At 38.9% G+C, this 16,630-nt stretch overlaps 1 protein-coding gene across 4 annotated transcripts in view; it reads left to right on the top strand.

Annotated features, from left to right (window-relative positions):
• MAGI2 (membrane associated guanylate kinase, WW and PDZ domain containing 2) overlaps nucleotides 1-16,630 on the top strand; it is a 1,353,147-nt gene that overhangs the window by 1,023,777 nt on the left and 312,740 nt on the right. For all 4 annotated transcript variants that reach the window (XM_044245895.1, XM_044245894.1, XM_044245897.1 and 1 more), the window contains exon 7: nucleotides 547-604. In XM_044245895.1, the coding sequence (XP_044101830.1) occupies nucleotides 547-604 (58 nt within the window). The remainder of the gene's footprint in view (nucleotides 1-546; nucleotides 605-16,630) is intronic.

The following is a 16,630-nucleotide window of genomic DNA, read 5'->3' as shown; positions in this document are numbered from 1 at the left end:
CCCAGAGAGTATATAGGCAGCATTCAAATTCTGACCCATGTGGAGAGAACAGCAAGCTAACCATCTTGAATCGTGGGATGTCAATTGAGAATTTATAATGCCTTTGTTTCAGTCATCAGAAACAGTTTGCAATCCTCGGAAATGTATTTTGACAATATGATCTTTATCCTGAAATACTCCTTTTAACAATACAAATAAATAAGAAAACTGTATGCACTTTCAGGAAAGCAATTTGCCTTCTGGACTGCCTTGAGTGGTGATAACATGAGGACGTGCCATCTTCTCGCTTGGCGTGCGATAAACAGCCAGACCCAGCAGGCTATCTGCAGAGGAGAGAGCTCTGTGTTTTAAATGCCAATTTTCAAGTCAGTGCTTCTTGTAGTTTGTACAAATATGCGTCAGAAATTTGGTGCTGACTCTGAATGCTTTATTCCACTTTGGTGGACTACTTCTGCAATCCGTGAACAATTAAACTGGATTACCTTTTATTAGAAATTGTGATATCTGTTGCATCTTTACTGAAAGAAATAATTCTTTATTTTTCAGAGCTTCCATATGGCTGGGAAAAAATCGATGATCCCATATATGGCACTTATTATGTTGAGTAAGTCTCTAAGTTTCCTACTAATTTGTTACTAATATGTGGTAAAATGGTTTGTATTTTAGTTATTGAGCATGCATGGCCAGCTGTGCCCCTACCTCCCTTTCATTACTTGGAAGTGTCCGCAAAGACTCCAGGAGCACCAGCTAGCTGTTTCTTCCTTCTCCAGCTGTGGCTAATTTGTCATTCTTTTCCTTTGACTCATGATTCTAAAACACCAATTGGAAAAGTGTTTCACACTGTCCTCTAAAAGAGTGTTAATTAAAGATATCAAAGTAAACGCCCTTCGTTTTGCAATCAGAATGTTGGGAGCTGACTAGTTGTGCCAAAGAGATGTTCTATTAAACTAGATTTCAAAACCAATTAAATGAAGCAGCCATACTTTCCAGTGGAAGGATGAAATAAAATTTAGATTTTTTCCCCCCTTTTAAGGTCCCATTTCAAGTCAGTAGTTTTCTTTCTGTAGATTTGACTTTTTTGTTACCTAATGGAGGTCACATTGCTTTCACGTATCTTAGCATATGAGTTATCCCTCCAATCCATTATTTTGTTTCAAATAAAGCCCCTCATTAGGGATTCAATTATATAGACATTAAGGAAAATCAAGTAGTATTCATAATTTTTAAGAGTTAAATATGCAGCTTACTTTTCTAGAACCCCCTCTTCTGATAGAGAATATAGAGAATTTTTTTAATTCTTCATTGTAATGTTAATGTTATTTGGGTGAATAGCAAAGCCTACACATTGCCTACGAGAAGTGTACTACGCAAGAAACGCAGAAACTGAAGAACAAAAGGTGTTCACATTATTTATCAAGATCTATCTCTGTTTTCTCTAACCACATTCTGCTTAACAGTAATAATCTAGACGGCGAAGGGTAGGAGATGAATGGCATTATTGCGAAATTGTGTTGCTAACAGTGTTCAGTCACTGAGCTTTTCCTAAGTGTCCAGCCCTTCTTTGTGCTGGGGAGGTACTGGTGGTTAGGCTTGTGGGCTTCCTGTCCTTGAACATCTTTCTCATGAGCTTGGATACTCTGAACACCATCTTCATTTGGAAAAACCCAATTTTGGCAGCATATCAGTCATTTCCAGTCCAGGTAAATTCACCTCATTTACCACATGCATTTTTTTTTTTTTAAGATTTAATTTATTTATTTGACAGAGATCACAAGTAGGCAGAGAGGCAGGCAGAGAGAGAGGAGGAAGCAGGCTCCCCGCCAAGCAGAGAGCCCGATACGGGACTCGATCCCAGGACCCTGAGATCATGACCTGAGCCGAAGGCAGAGGCTTAATCCACTGAGCCACCCAGGCGCCCTGCAATTTTCTTCTATAGTATCTAATACTCCAATGTCAGGCGGACGCTCAGTAGATGCAAAAAGTAAAATAAATGCCTGGAGGTGTCACTAATTGCAAAAATAAAGAGACATCACTTGCATATAGTTATGAGGAAGGCACCTTGGTTCCCCTACATTGCTAATCAATAAAAACACACATATTTTAATAATAATATAGCTGCAGCTTCTGGATAGATATATCAACCTTACCAGTTTCCAGGAAATGCTGCCTAGTCTTACGTCACTAAGTCAGGCTGCACTATGCCTAGACTATTACACCTGAAATCCGAGGTAGTTCTATGTAAGGAAAGAGAACTGAGGGACGTGACAAACCAGATCTCATGTTTAATACACTTCTTTGCAGAATTCATTGAACGAGATTTTTTTCCTTTAGTCTAGATGTTAGCAAATTCCAGTAAGCCCCAGATAGCAAATATTCTGGGAGGCCTGTGACCTCTGTCACAGCTATTCAGCTCTGCCCCTGCAGCTCGAAACAACCATTAGACAACACTTAAGGGGCATTAGCTACCATCTAATAAAAGTTTATTTACGAAAATAGGTAACTGGCCAAATTTGTCTTACCGACCCCCACCCTATTCTGATTCTTCAGATTCTTCTTCCATGTGCTCAGATGCTTCCAAGCTGGCTTCAGTGTGGAAAATAACATTTAACTCAAACCTTTGTTCTCTGCCTTAATTATCTGTCATAGAGGTGAGACACCTAACCCATCAGAAAGCAGTACTTCCTACCTTGTCTTTCATTAAAGAGCTGCTGCTGGTGGACACTAGCTGTGACCCTAAAAAGATAACTGTCCTCATTATTCTTATCCTTCAAGTGATTGTCTTTTTTATTTGTTTTTGCTTAGATTATATTTGTCTACATCTCTCCCCTTCATTTTTCATGCATTCACTGTCATAGTCAGAAATTGTTCCTAAGTTAACCAGTCACGTCTTACATCATTGAACCAGTGTAACACATTCAATAATTTTAGATTTCAAGTGATTGTGATACCACAGACACGGGTCTTAGTGACTCAGATTTAGCTTTCTTCCGATTATATCCCGTTCTACTATTTGTCATAATCCCCCCCTTACATGATTCTGTAACATATACTAACGCCAATAATTAGATGTGTGGGTGTCTCAGACTGACTAGAAAACTGAGATAGATAATCCAAGCCTAAAGATAATTTTAAGTAGAATTATATTCCTATATTGCTCAGAAATGTCCTTTGGAAAAAATTCACCAAAATAATTAAAATACCTCAATTTATTCTATATAATGTAAACACTGCTTGAAATCAGGAATGTCTTCCATCACAACAAAGACAACTTTTCCATTTTACCGGAAAATATCTATTTATGCAGTTTGTTTTAACTGTTCAAAAAAAATGAGCTGCATCTCCATTACACTATTATTTTCACAAGTTATGCATGGTTCTAAATAGTAGTCTCGTTGGTGGAAGCTGTATGGATACATACGTGAGCACAGCGGTTGTCACTTTGAGCACACAGAGTATGTTTGTTAGAAAAAGGTCACCAATCTCTTAGAGCTAATTATACAGAAAAACAATAACTGTCTAGTTTAAGGCAAGTTTCTCTATCAAGTATTCATTTTAGACATCATAAGTATAAGATATAATATGCCTGGATGAGGGCACTGTTCATAATTATAGTGATAGCATTGATGTCAGTATCTTGGAATCATACAAATTTGTCATATGAATATTCGGTTAATGTAACGAAGCAAGGTGGTCTTCAGTATAAATCTGTAGTCAAGAAAATGTTGATTCAGTAATTCTAGTCATAATGACAGACAATGGGTTTTCTGTAGAGCTATCATTTTTGGTATTTAGTTACACACTCACAGAATTAGAGGTGCAGTTACAAAATATGACAAACATTTCACCTTTCCAATCACAAAAAGAAGACCATGGTAGGACACTAGAAGTCTAACTTAGCTGTCAGTTTCTCTTTTCTAATAGACTAACCACTGGAGCAGAAGTCGCACTGTGGTCCCTCTGTCGTCAGCAGGTCATATCAGGTTGAAATGAGCCTGTGCCTCTGGCATAATTGCACATGCCTGCTTGCTTGCTTGCTTGCTTCCTTCCTTCCTTTCTTCCTTTCTTTCTTAAGATTTTATTTATTTATTTGACAGAGATCACAAGTAAGTAGAGGAGCAGGCAGGGGGGTGGGGGAAGCAGGCTCCCTGCTGAGCAGAGAGCCCGATGTGACACTCGATCTCAGGACCCTGAGATCATGACCTGAGCCTAAGGCAGAGGTTTAACCCACTGAGCCACCTAGGCATCCCAAACACATGCCCTCTTTCTCCTTGTCAGCCCCAGACAAGGAGATAGGAATTCCAGCAATCAACAGCAGGAAAGTATTGTACAACTAGAAACTGAAATGCCTGGATTGAATCGTTTTGACCACTTTTACTGACTCTTCCTTTCTATGCCATCAATCTGTCCTGTGCAAATTCAGTTTTAAGTTGACACATTTAATGTATTCAAAAGTCAGAAAAATCATCTCTGCTGTCATCATTACTGTCTCATCAAAACAGTTAACATTTACTGAGTGAATACTTAGTATGTGCCATGAACTGGGTGAAGTACTCAGCCGTCTTCAGCACATCTGGAATCCTCACTATAGTGATAACGATGTAGATTGTCCTAAGTGTGCAGATGGGGAAATGCTGGCTGAAGAAGTTAAGTAGCTTACCCAGTTTCACCCAGTATTGAGAGGAATGGCTATTCCTTAGACCTAGGCACTCTGACTCAAGAGCTTAGACTCCAAAGTCTTGCTCCAAATCATCATCCAGTGAATGGAGCACTCAAAATCTTTAATATTGTAAACAACCTCTGAGACTCATCACTAAGAACTATAAGGGATCCCTGGAGAATGTCTCCTCTCCGGCCCACCTCTAGTAGTTTTGCAGTCCCGGAAAGATGTCTGACAGAGAGTCTTCTGACCCAAGCATTCTGAGTCTTTCGCTCCATTCCCAGCGACTCGGGAATGGTTCTAGACAACATGGCCACTGGTAGTAATACTGGGTGGACCTCAGCATAGGGTTGTTGGCACTGCTTGGAGCAGTTGAGGCAGCACACAGTTCTGCATTTTAGAGAACAATGGGCCCCACTCAACATCTTTCCTTCTTTCATCTGCAGACAGGGGAGATGGACCATGTTTCTCCTCTGTGGAGCAGCAGAAAGAAGTTAGCCCAATTTTTCCTGACAGACACCAAATCCATGAGAGTACAACACTTAGCAATGTATTAAGAAGTCCTAAAGTTGCTAACTAGAAATATAACTGTCACTGTTCATAAAGAAAAGGAAAAAAACTTTCAATGAAAAAAGTACAAAATGTAGAGTTGAACAGCTGTGACTTTTGTACAAATGTGGGGTTTTTTTTCCTCCTCTTTTGTGAAATTATGTCTGCTGGGTACAGTTTGGTTTTCAATGGCAGTTACACAATTTGCTTAACTAGCTAGTCCAGAAGACACAATTTCCTAGAACAGCTTTCATGCAAAGCTGCGTCCTCTGGCACAGACAGAGAAGCAAACCATATAACTGCAGTTAAAATGATAGTAGGGACTGACAGATGTGATTTTCATGTAGAGGTTTTTACAAGTTTTTCATGTGATGTCACACATCTGCTACTATAAAATGTTACTTGTGTACAATTCCAGAAAGTCTGAAAGATACCGCATAATATCTTCAATGTAACATTAAATGTAAAAGGAAAATCACATTCATTTCATGGTTAATGATGAGTATTTGTCATGATGTTGCAAGTTGGAAAGTAGCTAGAGAGGATTTCAGCTCAGAATCATATCCTAAGGATGTTTCTTTCCTTCATGGTTTTGAGTAGTTTCCTAAATCTTCCCAGAAAAACTTCCTAACTTCAGAACTTTTTTACAAGTCAGCATAAATATAAAACATTTCCAATTAGGAATAAACAGAAAAGAATACCATTTTAAAACCCTGTTTGTTCTTAGAGAATTGTTTTTCCAATAGGGAAAGTTAATTTTTTAAACTTTCAGCTTTTTCCCTTGATCTGCGGACACTGCCAAACTTTTCTTGATGCTTTTTAGACAGCTGTTTAACAATGAAATCATTTCTTTGTTAACTTATGACATATGAGTTAACTATGAGGTAACTATGTTAAGTCTATGACATAACTTAGAAAGTTATGTCATAGAAGATACCAAACTGGAGTGCCATTGTTGATGAAGGTGCTTAGTGGTATTCTGTACTAAGCCAAATCTTAAAAATAGCATGTGGTCACATCCATTGTGGTCATTTAGTAGCCAAAACTATGGGCTGCAGAGGATCACAGGATGTCAACCCTGCAACTTCCCAGCTGTGAGATCTGTAGTAGACGGGTAATGCAAAGGGAGGAGAAGGAGAGAGAAGGGAGAGAAGGGAGGAGAGCAAGACCTTTTGTTTTGCACTTACCGCATGCCAAGTAGTATTCTAAGTGCCTTCCATACACTAGTTCATTTAATACTCAAACACAGACCAAAAAAACCCTGTGAAGTTTGTATTGTTATCCCCGTTTCACAAGGAAACGGAGGTCCAGATAGTTTTGCAAGTACTAAATAATAGAGCCAGAATTTGAACCTGGGCAGTCTCATTCCATCGCTGGTGTTTAGCAATAAACAGGTATGTAGTACATCCTCAATAAATGTTAGTTATTTTTATCTTCTGTATCCCAGTAACATGCATAAGGACTCAAATTGTGGCATTACTTCTGTAGCTCATTCGTGATTACAATATACCCTCCAAAGTGAACAACTCCAAGGGAAATTATTTGATTTATAAGAAATATGTAATTTAATCTCATGGTGAGAGCATGCCATGTGGAATAAAGAATGCTTTTCCTTTAGAATTAGTGATAATTCCATAAGCCTCTGGAAATGATAAAGCAAGGAGTGCAGAGTATGAGGTCTCTGTGGCTTTCTAAAGGGTTGAGGTTTCAGAATAATCTGCAAGGATGTTATTTTTGTCATAATTATCTATAGTACATGTCACCTTACATAACTGGGGATTTATGAAAGTGATAGTAGAGACAGTAATGTTTAAGGCACTATTTTAACTTTTAATATGCTTTCACATCTGTTATCCCAGCTGACAATCACAGCACTTAAAAAAGAAGGAACCAGTCCTCTGAGGACTTCACTGAGTTCTCCAAGGCCATATGGCTCGTAAGGTTGAAGCCTGATGGCGTCTAATGCCTCATAGAACTAAGAGAGATGGTTCAGTAGAGTAGCTATGTTTTTACATTAATATCAAGTGTCTATACTTTATGAAATGTTTTCTTGTATTTATTAAACAAGCATATATCACTTCACTTCACAGTTTAAAAAAAAAAAGGGAACAAATATATCGAAGTTAATATGGGATACCTGATCTCTTCTGAACTATAGGCAGCTCTTTTGTGCTAAGGCGGCAGCCTTCCATTTTTACCTTCTTTGCTCTGAGCCAGGCCAGTTTCATACAATGCAGCATCACGGCTTTCAGCCTGGAAGAAAAAAAGCAATCTGGCCTCATAAGGGAGGGACACACCCTAGCCCCATGCCTATGCTCTTTACATTACATTAGTATTTCTGATACTTTGTAACTGGTAATTCCTACTTACCTCCTCTCTGCCCCTTACTGATATTATATAAAATTTCAGTTGTTATTAAATTACTTTACACTATGGTCCAACCACAGATCTGTACAAAGGCTTATGGCTTTCTTTTACTCTTCATGCCGGAGCCTCTCAAATATTTTTAAACTGTGATCCATTCAATCAAAATGCAGTCCCAGGTCCCATCCTCTTACCACAACCACCCAGTCAAGGTCTGAATGCACAGCCCTCATCCACCTTACCTGAGGTTAGTTAGAGGTAATTTTTCATGCTGTGAGGGCCTCCACCACTGCTGGTTCATTCTCATCTGATTAAAATGTGCTCTGTATTCTAGTTACCTTCTCTTCCCCTGGATGTCTTTGCAAATGAAGGAAAGAAAACTTGACTCTGTAATTGGAAACGCTCTTATTAGCAACTGTTCGATCTCATAAACCACCTTATTTAACAAATCTTTGGGTTCCAAATGAAGAATGTTTTGAGCACTCAAAAGTTTAAATTAGTTTAATTGCAGGTAGAGTTTTACAAATAACAATGAATTATTCACCCTTGGCATCAGAGTTACATATAAATGTTTTAAAAAAAGATAATTTTTACAATTCTAATGGATTATTTTGTTTGTCTTGAAGTCAGTAATAAAAGACAGGGGAATTATTACTCTAGCATCAGATTTTCTTTGAGAATGTATTTGTGAATATATTCATAAACACTTTGGGAGGAGGAGTTTGTGTTTAGGCATTTTTTATGAATCTAGCAAATTAAATTGGGCTCTTGGTGAGGTGCTTCTGCAGAGGTTAAGCACAGGCATGTAGCCCAGTAGCAAAAAGCAGGGGAACTTAGTGGAAAGGCAGCAATGTGGGGGCACAGTCCCTGAGTTCTCATTATCCCAGGGAGAGAGGACAGGAATGGTCAGAACTGGAAACACCATACTGCATGCTCCCAAGGAAAGACCACTCTTCCTCCTTCTCCCCCATTTTTATAGCGCTGTGAGAACTTGAACCTATCCTTATGCAGTCAGGGAAGACAGCCTGCATTTAAGGAGTGCTGCCCAAGGGGGTCACAGACAACCTTTTGAGCCAGGTGTGAGCTGTGTGGTGAGTTTGATTCCTGCACTGAGAAGAAACAGAGCCTTTGGGGAGTGCCATCCCTCCTGCTGGAAGAGGGGACCCCAGTCCGAAGTAGCTCATTGAGAAACAACCCAGAGAAAGCTGCCGCCATCTTTCACGGCACAATCCTGCTTACCTCTTGCCAAGGCAATGTTATATAACACACAAAGAGATCATTGTTATTATTCTAGAATGTGTACGACAGTTAGCTTATATAGCTTAGTTATTCTCTCTCTGGCTTAAACATGCTAGGCTTCTTGTGGGTGAATTGTGGATTGTTGTCTCATCATGCTGGATCATCACATACTTTGGAGTCATATCTTAGACTGAGACTAAGTTCTAAAGTTAGCACATAAAGTGAAAATTGGATAGAGTCAGAATTATCCTAAAAATCCCTTAGGATCCCAGCATGTTGAAAACTAGCGTAGTGAAACAACACAACCATTTCCCCCCCCCCTTCGTATTAGAAAAGGGTTCTTTCTGGAATTAAAGTATTTGGCTGGCATGCAGGTCTTTTAGATCTTTAATAGATACATAACTGGAATCACCTTCAGCTCAGAGAGATGCGAATACTGGCAGAGAGATGAGAGAGCTTAGTCCAACGGAGGAAGTGGCTGATTGATGTCACTCTTTGGGCAGCCTGTTACTGAATAAAAGGCAGGATGGTCGCCCTAAGTGGGTAAAATGTAATGCCTTCCACCCCCACATGAGAACTTTAATCTCATCTTTTTCAATATGCAGATAATGTTTTTCAAAATTCACGTTGTGTCACAGATGATGATGTTAGTAATAGTTGTCCTTTTTGCATCCATGATTCTGAATTCACAGGCGAGTACAAAATTACACTTAACCTCCCCGGCTTTTTTCTGTCAAATGAATGGTTTGGATTAGGTGATTGCTAAGGTCTCTTCTAGTTCAAGGAATATCCACTGCACCTGTGTTAACAAGGCTAACTTTGGCCATTTTCCTGTATGAGCCTCATTATTTTCTCATTATAACTGCTGATCAGAGCCTACTTCAAATTTGAAAGCATTTTCTTTCAATTTCCATTTGTTATCTGGCTAGACAATAACATATATATTACCATTTTTTAAAAATTATTTTAATGGTTTTACAACGCTATCACATGAGTGTTATGCAAAGAAGGCTTCCTAAAAGGGTGGATGGTTATAATAGAATCTCCTTACAAAGCTATGAAAAAAATATAAATGTTTTTGATATCTACAGACATGAAATGATATTACAATTGTTGTTAAAAGGTCACAAAGATAAAGATAAGCTTATAAACAAAAAGTTAGCATAAGAACTATATTTTTCACATGTTCAAGGCTGAATGCATTCAAAGGGAATATTGTTGCCCCCTTTTTATGATATGAAGTCACATTGTTATACATTATTTATTACTAGCATTTAATAGGTGACTTCATATTTAACTAGGTGAAATTGTATTACAATAGACTCAACTAATTGTATAATAAAAACAGATGGATTACAGAAAGTTTTATTATCGAATTTCATGTTTAAACTCAATCTGGCTAAGTAAGATGAACTTTAAAATTGTCGAGGAAAAATATTATTCTGTGGCTTAGAAGGTTAACTGGATCTACTAGAGGCAAAAGAAAGTCAATTTGCTGCGATAAACCATTACAGTTGGTTTCGCACTAAATTAGTCTAGAAGAAACTCACATTAGGTGTGTAGTTTCTGACAGCTTATTAAGTATACCATGTGTTAAGTTTGCCATAACGTTAAAACATTAGTTCAAATTTCCATTAAGCACAACACTCCTGTACGGAGGCTGACAGTCTCCTCATCCTGTTCTTATTTCACTTTCTTCCATTTTAACTGGGTGCAAAAAAAAAAAAAAAAAGTGAGTATAGTTTCAGATAGATAAAATTATAGGAATAATTGTCCTTTTCCTTCTGATATTACTTAGTAATTTAGTTTGTGGCATCGACTTAATGCGTAAATACTTAGTAACTATTAGTCAGCCCAGAAAAGTGATATTAATAGCTACCATCTAGTAAGCACTTGGTAGGTAGTTGCTGTCTTACATAACTCATTTAATCATCATCATCGCCATGACATTTTACTTTCGATGCTGTTATTTCTGTTTTGTGGGCAAGCCGTCAAGCTAGTAGGTGGCAGAATAGAGATATAACCCAGGACAGGAATTTAGAGACTTTATGTTACCCATATTTAGGCTATACTTAACTCTTGTACTCTGAATATAACAATGATACTAAAATCAACTTTAGTTCACATCATGTTTCATCTTTAGACATTTTCATATGTTTTATCTGTGTGCTCTTCAAAATAGTCCTATGAGGTGAATAGGATATTTCCAGATGGGCAGTTGTAGTTTGGACATATTAGGGGAATTTCACAAAGGTAGTGAGTGAGTGACCGATCTAATCTTCAAATGTAGCTTAAACCCAGAGAGTGATTTGGTCCCCCAAATCGGAGAGAATGACGACTCAGACTCATCGTCCGTGGCTTTCATGTTAGTGAAACCTGAGAGGTCCACATGAGATTGAGGATGGCAGAGAGGGCAGGTGGCTCCCCTTTCCCCTCACGAGTCCTCACGAGTTATTCCTCACGAGTCCACAGCTTACAGGTGCCTATTATGAGCGGGTCGGGGGAGAGAGTTCACCAGTGCTCCACGGCCTACTGTGTTAGCATATAAGGAATTTCCTGCTGAGTAAGTATCCCATTTTCATTTCCTATTGTATCACTGGACCTCAGCAGGACCTAACATGCCCTTTCCAGAATCTGAGACAAGACATGCATATTTGTGTTATTGACGACCTCTTTCTTACTCACATACAACTTTAACCTATTCATAAATACTAGTGCAGAATCATCTTATTATCAACATCATAATTGCCAGAGTCATGGCCCATGTTCAACTTCTAGAATTTTAAGGGCACCATTCAAGAAAATTGAGTTAGGATTGACCCTAAAGGAATCAAAAAGGTAATCCTTGAAGGAGACTCGTCTGGCTTAAAAACTACATTATACAAAGCCAGGGATCCTGGCTTCTTGCCCGTGTTCTCATTACCATTTCATTTTCACAGTAAGCAAAACATACATGCATACACATACACATAGAAACCCATATTTCTAGGTACATAGTCTTTGGGTTCTATTAAAAAAATATATATGTACTAATCAGCATAATGTGCTGTATTCTCAAAATGTTTGCCTTCAGAAAATCAGCAGGTAATTTACAATCCTGTGAAAGTTACCAGTTTCACAGTGAATCCTGGGAAAAAGGAATTCAGAATCATCTGGGCAAAGTATGTTAACAATTACCAAACACAGCCCATGCCTGTGTATACATAAGTTATGTCACTTGAAAAGTAAGAGGATATTTGTGTCAGAGCCACATAAATCAGTGTTGTTAGATTTGATGCTACCCAGAGCTGGGTGTGAATCATGTATCTGCCCCTTACTGTGAGATCTGCAGAAAATTGCTGACCCTTTTTGAGGAGCAGGTGAATGAAAAGTATGGAACCTGTTTAGCTGAGGGTTTGGCTTATAGCATTTGCTCAACAAATTTAGTTCCCACACGCCCCCCTCTAACATTTACCACTCTCCTTTTATTTTCTCCTTTCTTTGCAAGGCTGACATTTATTCTCCAAATGATTTTTTTTCCCACCAAATTGTGACATCTATTAAATAATTTAAATCCAAGCAAGAACAAAGTAACTTTAAAAGTGTACAAAATGGAATGTTCTTCTGAAATATTCAACATCACACTTTTCATCTTCCTTATTTAGAGATTCAGAATGAAAAATACAGACTTGGCCCAATGTGGGGGGCCTAAATTTCCCAAACTTGCATGTGTATTATGAAAAGTAACAAACACATTATGTGAAAATACCTACCCCATTAAGGCAACATGAAACTGTCACCTAATCTTTATGAAGTTTTGCTCTTCTGATAATGGCATAACTTTAGAGATCGTGTGCTAATTACATAAAACTCTGCAATAATACTTGTTCCCTAAGAAGCAACCTATTGAAAACAGCCATGAAGCAGGGGCACCTGGGCAGCTCAGTCAGTTAAGCATCTGCCTTTGGCATAGGTCATGATCCCATGGTCCTGGGATCAAGCCACACATTGGGCTCCTTGCTCAGTGGGGAGACTGCTTCTCCCTTTCCCACTCCCCCTGCTTGTGTTCCCTCTCTCGCTGTCTCTCTCTCTCTGTCAAATAAACAAATAAAATCTTAAAAGAAAAAAACACCTTTCTTTGCTCTTGGTTCTGCTGAACCTTTATCTTCTATTCTGACTACAGTTCTTCCCCAGTGCCTTTCTTCCCAGGGTCCTTCAATTCTCAGAATGAAAGCCTCCTGCCCACACTCAGGCCATTTGCTGCAATAAACCAATACAGTTGGTTTATCACAATAAAAGTGTTTTCTGAATATCAAAATATAAGTTTTTTTTTAATTTTGTCAGGTTTTCTAATTCTTCCTGCATAACTTTCTAGCATGTAAAAGGAATTGCTGTATATTTTATTTCTCCCTGGTCTGGAAAGTAATAAAGAACCAATAGTTGAGCATAATACTTTCTTATATTTTTTCTTACTATGGTAATTGGAGCTAGAAACTTTGGGAGTTTTGATATTATATGGAATTGGAGTTTCTTCGTGTCCTATTGACTGTGAGAATTGGCCAATGTTCTTCCCCTGTCTTATCCATCCTTCTTTACTAGCACTCGCCTGGCTTCCTCCTTCCTTTGATGCAGACATCAATGATGTTACCTGTGTGATTGCTCACTATTCTGAGTATCTGTGTTGATTCTCTGACACTCCTTCAAGTCAGGCCCCAAAGTACTCCTCTACCCATGGTTGTACGTGTCTACCATTGTCTGAGCGACGTATGGAGTTCAGCAGGCTTAGCCTGTAGTGTGATTCACATTTTAACATCTCATAAATAAATTCATTAATCAGTAGGAACCCAGTTCAACATAGAGCATATTAAGATCAAATTATGCTCACACCTCCCAGCACACAGCAACGTCTGATTTTTTGGATCATGTGATTCTTCACAGTCCTGGAACATCTCTTACTTACCCTCAGAGCCCCAGGCAGGAACAATGCATAGTGCACTGGAGTGGCCAGGAAGTGATGCAGAAATGATTGAGGATTTCAGGGAGCACCACAACTTTCCTATTTGGTTGATAGGGTAACACTCATACTATGGCCCCCCAAGTTCAGGAATAAGGCACCTCCGCCACGATAGAGACTTTGAGAGCTACAGCTATCCCCTAGACAAGAGTCCTAATGGAAGTGGGGAGACTTCCTGACAAAACCACACCCCGCACCATGACTTACAGCTAGTTTTCTAGGCTTATCCTGACTCCTGCTCCCATGCCAGCCGTGGGCAGTCACTCGTCTCCTACTCTAGCTAAGCAGGACTGAATACTCCTGAACACCTTTGTATGTACTAGTCTCTTCCTGAAGTGCCCCTCTCAATCTGGCAAAATGCATCCTAGAATCTGCTTCAGTGTGGCTCTTTTGGTGAGGCTGTCCCCGAACCATCAGACAAAGCTGCCTTTTCTTCTTGTCACAATTTACCCAATACTGTCGCAGTTTTAAAACTGAAAGTCTCATCACATCATGTGATGAGCACTGGGTACAATTAATGAATAACTGAACTATATGTTGGCTACTTGAATTTAAGTTTAAAAAAAAAAAAATTTTTTTTTAAATCCCTGAAAGTCTCATGCCTTAGGAAATCCCTTAGTTCTACAAAACTGGGGTGGTTGGTCCCCTGACCTGTTTGTCTCCCCAGTTGAGTAAAACACCCCATCACTGAGGGGGTTGTGTCATATTCACATTTGTGTCCCCACTGACAGCACACTGATAAATCAGTGACCTTCTATATGAGATCTAAAGGACAAAGCCATTCAGTCTGTGTTAGCAGATACCAGTGGAAGAGGATGCATTATCCTGCAATAGTGTAGTCTTTTAGTTTTCCTCTAGATAAGCTCTGTCTTACCTCTATGTTTATTACTCAGTACTTAGGCTCAGTTGAGAAACCAAAATTTAGAGATACCTTTGATGATCATAATAATACTCCCAGCAATAACATTTAAGAAAGACGTTTTATGGGAATGAGAAGGGATGAATAGAAAACATTTTTAAAAATTTTTCCCTTAGTTTCAGAGGTAGAATTTAGTGATTCATCAGTAGAAAACATTTTTAAATGCATGCCCAGTGGCTCTGAAATTTTTGAAAATGAGGCGGTGTGTCTTGTAGGTCTTGGGAACTTCATGACATGCTTGGCAGTGCACATTTTATTTCCGCCAGGAGTAAAATATCAAGTTGTCCGTGTAATTTGTAAATAGTACTGGCTAAGTGATAAATAGCCCTTATATGTAAAATACATATTACAGACCAGTGTCTTAGCATGTAACTTGAGAACTCCTACTGGAGAAGGGGAGAGAGAGTTCACTTATCTGAAGATGTGGGTTCAGTCTCATGAGGACAGACTCCTTAGCTGTGAGAGTCGTAGTGCTAACAACATATGGCTACTCTCCTCAGTTAGCTGTGATTCCACCTCCCACCTCAACAGTATATCCCCAGGTCAGACACCCTTTTGTCCAGAAAGAGCAGGAGCAAGTAATATGTGAATGACTCAGGCTTACCCACATTCACAAAGCAAACTCACATTACCCTCAGGTACGGGAGGGAGGAGGGGATAATGGATGGACATTAATACAAAGAAAATTATCACTGAAGTGTTAGAATTGGGAAGAAATCTTTCAACAGGTAAGATTCAATTATTCGGTTAAAAAAAGAATGCTTCAAGTGAAATAGATTCAATTCTTCCCTTTATCCAAAGCTCATATTTTAAAATAAAGTATATTTAAAACATTTGTCTTTAGTACTTTTAAATTTTAGCTTTAGCTTTTCAAGGCATACTTTGTATTAGCTAAGCCCTATTTTATAATTCTTTTTGTTCCTGTTTTATCTTCCCTACTAGACTTGTGTTTGATTGACCTTTGTCCCTCCCTACACCCTCTATCATAGTGCTGAGCAGGGTATTTGAGAAACAAATATTTGATGAATCACGATAACATTTATCGACTACTTACATCCAGGTACTGGTCTGAAGTGATTTCTTCATTTAAATTCATTTAATACGCACGACTCTATGAGGCAGGTATTACTTTTATCCCAACTTTACAGAGAAAAATCCTGAAGCACAAAAAGGGTAATTGATGTCCTCAGGGTCACATACCTAAGATGTAGTGGGGCTTGGACGAATCCCAGCGACATGACTACTGTGTCCAAGCTCTTGATACACTGCCCCGCCTTTGGAGAAGAAGTTGGCCCCAGGAGATCCCCATAGGGTTATAATCCTCTCTTGGTTTCCAAAGCATGAAGTAGTTTTTACTACTTAAAACCTGATAGTAGAGAAAGCTTTATGGTGTCTTCTCGAGGCTTGTTTTACAATGAATCAAATATACGTGTAGTGGGTATAGTGTTTGTGTTTGCCACTGCAGCCGCAGTCTAGGGGTTCAGATGTGAGGAAGTGATAGGCGGCTTTCCTGACCACCCAGAAGTGTAGGAATCAGAAGTGGGGTCACAGAAAACCTAGGGAATTCCAAGCAACCAGGAAATTCATACTCTGATTCCATATAGGAATTGCTGTTTAAAAAAAAAAATGCTCCAGGTAAAATAGATTTTGGGAAGCCTCCAAAGGAGCGTAACATAGAAGAAATAATATACTGAGTTACAACCCCAAATCCCAAGCCAATTTTCCCATGCGCAGCGGTGACCGACTGCCTCCCTGGGCTCCCTCACTTTGTCCCTCACATAGTGCTTTTCCACGTGAGCACATTTCTAGTGTAACACAAAATAGCAGCTGCTACTTACCAGCTTCTCAGTTTCAAATCTTCCATCACCGTAGCAGGCTGACATTTTCACATTTCACAAGAATGTCTTGG

The sequence above is a fragment of the Neovison vison genome, chromosome 4 (genome assembly GCF_020171115.1).
Source record: "Neovison vison isolate M4711 chromosome 4, ASM_NN_V1, whole genome shotgun sequence".
Taxonomy (NCBI): domain Eukaryota; kingdom Metazoa; phylum Chordata; class Mammalia; order Carnivora; family Mustelidae; genus Neogale; species Neogale vison.
This window is presented reverse-complemented; position numbering and strand designations above follow the sequence as displayed.